Genomic DNA, 5,296 nt, shown 5'->3' with positions numbered 1-5,296 from the left:
GAACTGCCTCATCCGCCTGTCTGTTTAGTCTCTCGTGAAATTCTTTTATTCTCACACATAGGTTCTTTTCACTTATCAATTGGCTTAATTTTAGCAGGAGAGTGTCTAGATCAGTCAGTGCAGCAGGGAGGCTGTCGAACATAGAAGACGTCACGCCTGACATCATCAATGCATCTGGTCAAAATATTGTGACAATATTATTCAATGGACTTACATAACCTCACTTCTTTATGACTCATTTCGGGATACGCTTGCTAACATACCAAATCGTTTCTACTTTTACATGTAGCTAGGGCTACATGTGTGAAATGTAGGTTTTAAACCTGAAAGTAGTATTATCAAGAGCGCATTAAGTACACGTATTAAGTGTACTTAACACATTATTAGTATTATGTATGCCCTTCCGTCCTATATGTTAGCATGCACGGATTTTTTTATACTTTGAAAGTATGAAACATGTCATGTAAGTATATTTGCATTACCGTGTTTCTTTTTTGCATTTATCGTGGGGCATGTTATGTAAGTACGTTTACATGCACACGTTACATTTTAAGCGAGTGTAACATGGGAATTACTTGCTCTTCGTTTCCTTCACAAGACACAGCATAGAGATATATATTGTTCACTTCACGAGTCGCTCTAGACGCTAGCGCTAGCGCAGTGTCTCTGCTGCCAAAACCGACCCGTTGCGAAATATGCGTAACATGATTTAAATACGCCACGCTATTGAGGGCGCATATTATATATATGTATATATGTATATGTACTATATATATGTATATGTATATATGTATATGCTTATAATAATGTGTATATATATATATATATATATATATATATATATATATACGTACTATATTTTATTTTATGCGTACGTTAAAAGCTATCCATCGAAGCATTTCGTTGAGCAATGAATCACTAGTAGATACAAAAGTACGCTGGTAGAAAAAGCTTCGTACATAGGAAGGTTGGTTTTATGCAGATATTCTAAAACTGCTTTAGAAACAATATTTCTTGTTTTAACTTTGCGAGTCTTCACTTACAACTGTAAATGTATTTTTATTTTTATTTACACATGCAAGCGCGTGTGTGCGTGTGCGTGTGCGTTCGCGCATGTGTATTTTATTTGTGTTCGTTCAACCCACGTATTCGTCGATATTCATCTCTCGTACGTGTTTGCGCTTTAAACATTGTATTTTCTATCCACCACATTGTGTTTGCATTGGTCCATGGATTGCGATTATTGACGTTGTTTTTGCATTGTATTTAAGTTGTATTTTTCATGACTGCATTGTTTTCATTTCTGTCGCCGTGCTTGCATTGTTTTCTTATTGTAACTTCGCACTGTTCTGCGTTTCATGCATTACATTTGCATACTCGTCCATTGTTTAGCAAGAATACGATTATATATTATAGATGGCGCTACATATACGTAGCGTGTAAAACCAAGTATAGAAATTGCTAATCTATTTGTTAGAACAATTCGGTGACATTGCTTGTAATAAACAATTAGAAACACAATTTGATTTGATTTCAGCAAAACTGAATTGCATTTATTTATTTAAAGTATCAATCGCCCTCGTCGATAAAATTATATACAGCAATAATAAGAACAGGCATCATCTCAGACTGAGCCGTACCTTCCGATCTCATGAGTGGGTATTTACACGCGTGAATAAGCAACTGTGACAAAGCAAGGCCATTACGATCATCATAATTATTTTTACATTGTACTAATCAAACTAAATGGTATCTCCTCTATACATAATACACTCGTTCTAGCGTAAGTTAATCTTAACGCAATCCATTTTTTAAACACAAGATTCGAGCAGTAGGAAAAAGTTCGCGGGGGATTGGGCACTGTGTAGCGGAATAAATAGAAAATAGTTTTATCTGCCTTACGTCTTGCCAATGTCAATAATAAATGCTTATATCCAATAATGTCAACCTAAATTAAAATCTATTAAGACAGGGTAAACTTTTTTCGTGGATATCGCCATAATTTAGAGACTACTTTCAATTCGCTCTGCTCCTGTGCCACTATCAATCTTCCATTTTACTAGTATCCACCCTGCTGTCCGCCGTAACCTCCACTGGTACGGCCTCCAGACACAACGCGTTGACCACCGCCGATGCTTCCACCACCGATTGCGCCACCGCTGAAGCGGCCACCGCCGATGCTTCCACCACCGATGGCGCCACCGCCGAAGCTGCCACCGCCGATGCTTCCACCACCGATGGCGCCACCGCCGAAGCTGCCACCGCCGAAGCTGCCACCACCGATGGCGCCACCAGCACCACCGCCCTCGCCGCTATAGACAACGTCGACGTCAGCGAATCCCCAGACGGGCTCTTCGATATCATAGTTGTACAGGGTCTTTGGCTGTGTGTACTCGTGTCCCTCTCTGTAAGTAGAGAATGCCTTATAAGCTACACGATTTCAGTAAAGCAAGATGGAAACATTCTGTGCTGTCACTAATTAAAGCTGTATCTATTACACTACGAGATTATACTAGATAGCAGCAGGCAGCTAATGCTAGAATTGTCGCAGTTATAAATCATAAGATACTGTCACGTAATTCTACGCGTTTTGCAACGACATTTAGATAGCCTGAGCCACCAGTAGACAGTGATGCGATGCAGACATTACCTGTATTTGTACTCGTATCCGCGGCTCTTCTTCGCCGTCTCTGTGGCTTCGGCGTTGTCTCTGCTGAACAGGGAGCCGGTGGCGGTACCGGTTCTGGAGAAGGTCAGGCTGCTGCTCCTGTCTCCGTTTCCTCTTAGTCCGCCGGTAGCGATGGGTCCGTATCTGGTCGTGGTGAAGAACTCTGGGGCTCCGGTCTGTTGCTGGCCTCCACCCAGGCTGCCGCCTCCGAAGGATCCACCACCGAAAGATCCACCTCCAATCGATCCGCCTCCGAGAGATCCACCTCCAATCGATCCGCCTCCGAGAGATCCACCTCCAACTTGGAAGGATCCACCACCGAGAGATCCACCACCAGCTTGGAAGGATCCACCACCGAGGGATCCACCTCCAACCTGGCCTCCTCTGATCTGGCCACCTCCAACTCGGAAGGATGCACCACTGATCCTGCCTCCTCCGGTATGACCACCTCCTGATTGGTACGAACCACCGCCTTGCTGTCCGCCACTCACCTGAACAGATAAATCGGATTTTACAGAAACAACAATCGAAGTAAAAAAAACTTCAATTATTTCTACGAGAAGTAGCACTCATAACACCGTACCTATGGAAACGTTCACGAGAAAATAGCAAAATATGCAAATCTAAATAATTATCAGTACGCGTTTCCCCGCATAAACGATGAGTCATGCGGCAAATGTAGACGTTACCTGGGTGATGATGCGGCCGCCACCGATGGCGCCACCTCTGACGCCGCCGACTCCAAGACCTCCTCCCTGCTGTCCGTATTCAGCGACAGCAACACCGAAGAGAAGAGCAATAAGTGCGATAGACTTCATGGTGATCTGAAAGTCAAAAACAGCACGTAAAAAGTGCGTTTAGAAGCAAGTACACGAACAAAGCAAAGAAAGGTATTAAAGACGGTACAAATGATTGTTAGATGCTGATTATTTCACAAAACTGCTATGTACGATACATCTTTGATTGCCGGTATTATATTATATATTCGCAACGCTACAGTGACTGCGTTATTTCTCACCTTGCAGCGGTAGTCCAAACTCCTCTGATGGAAGGAAATCTGTGAGTCCAAGATGGGACTGATGCTGCAACCAAAGACATCGCCGCGCTTATATACACCACCGCGCTCCCCGTGACACACATTTCCCTTCGACAACTCATCCCCACCGACGTACGCGAAAATTTCAGCGATCCTTTCAAAAATATTATCTGCTGCTAAAACTGGGGCTTGCCTATTATCGCAGCGCCACCCTGCGGCGGCGATGCTGTGCGGGCACTCGGGCGCGGAGAGCGGAGGGGCGGGGCGTTTCAGGGTGGCGGCCTTAGCGAGGCGGATGAAATTGGGACAGAGGAACACGAGTGAGCCCGGCGTAAGCAACAGCTTAGCCGCTACGGATGCCGTGAAAGAGTTTACCGAGGGTAGAAACAGCAGCTGGACCGGCGCGACACGGATGTGCACGGCCGCGAATATGTGCGAACACTCCCATCTAACGTAGCGGCGCGGAAGCGGCTGGTGCTCGTCTAGGCGCTACGCTACAATCACTGAGACAGAATGTCCACTACGCGTTAGATTTCTGATTGCAGACCGTTATGGGCTGGGTGGATGTATGAGGGCGTGAATGCGCTGTACGGGGTTTGCTCTAAATACTCAAGAATATAGTGCGCGTGCCGTGGTTTGCCTCTTTCGTGTGTTTTTTTTGCTTTCGTTCTTGTTCGTTTCTTTTTCTCTTCCTTTCTTTCTTTATTTGTCACTCTCTCTCGCCTGCCCCTCCTATTCATCTTTGCTCCTCCTCCATCTTACTTTTTTTCGTGATCTCGTTTTATATGGCTCTTGTCATTATATGTTTCTTTCTCCCCCCCTCTCTCTCTCGCGCTCTCTTTCTTTCTTTCTTTCTCCCTCTCTGTTCCCCCCTTTCTCTCCCTTTCTTTTTTTCTCCCTTTCTCTCCCCCCCCCTCTCTCTTGCCTATCTTTATTCTTCTCTCTCACGTACATACTCTCTCTCTCGCTACCTGTTGAGCGATATGCGTCACACATTAACACATACGTCTAGTTTGTTTACCTGCAGCGATATTATAGGTGCGCCACACAGAGCGCTGTGTGTGTGTGTGTGTGTGTGTGTGTGTGTGTGTGTGTGTGTGTGTGTGTGTGTGTGTGTATGTGTGTGTGTACATGCGTGTGCGTGTATTGCGTATGTGTGTGGGGGTGCGGGTGTGTGCGCGCATGTGTGTGCGTGCGTGTACATGTTGTGCGTGAGGGTGTGTGCACGCGTGTGTTTGTGCGTGTGCGCGCGTATATGTGCATACGTGCGTGCGTGCGTGTGTGCGTATGTGCGTGCGTGTGTGCGTATGTGCGTGCGTATGTGCGTGCGTGTGTGCGTATGTGCGTGCGTGCGTATGTACGTGCGTGCGTACGTATGTGCGTGCGTGTGTGTAGGTGTGCAGTAGCCTCGATTATTCTACTTGGTACCTCGCGTGTTGAAGCAAGCGCCGTCTATCCGTCGACATTAACGCAGACGATTAGTGGGAAACCCTAACGACCGCCAGGAGCGCTAATTGAGCGGACGCTAGCACGCGCATGAGCATGAGTCACTGGTGCGCGTACACGCACGCGGGTAAGCATCTCTGCAGCAG

General features: G+C 45.8%; 1 protein-coding gene across 1 annotated transcript in view; it reads right to left on the bottom strand.

The window, feature by feature from the left end:
- Nucleotides 1-1,521: 1,521 nt before the first annotated feature.
- LOC106818192 overlaps nt 1,522-5,296 on the bottom strand; it is a gene marked incomplete at its 5' end in the record, with an annotated part of 11,534 nt that continues 7,759 nt past the window's right edge. The window contains 4 exons of the mRNA XM_014822918.1: nt 1,522-2,405; nt 2,651-3,159; nt 3,358-3,492; nt 3,687-3,858. Of these exons, the coding sequence (XP_014678404.1) occupies nt 2,060-2,405; nt 2,651-3,159; nt 3,358-3,492; nt 3,687-3,858 (1,162 nt within the window). The remainder of the gene's footprint in view (nt 2,406-2,650; nt 3,160-3,357; nt 3,493-3,686; nt 3,859-5,296) is intronic.

Source organism: Priapulus caudatus, unplaced genomic scaffold (assembly GCF_000485595.1).
Source record: "Priapulus caudatus unplaced genomic scaffold, Priapulus_caudatus-5.0.1 Scaffold2083, whole genome shotgun sequence".
Taxonomy (NCBI): domain Eukaryota; kingdom Metazoa; phylum Priapulida; class Priapulimorpha; order Priapulimorphida; family Priapulidae; genus Priapulus; species Priapulus caudatus.
Note: the sequence above shows the minus strand (reverse complement) of the source record. Positions and strands in the feature narration are given on the sequence as shown.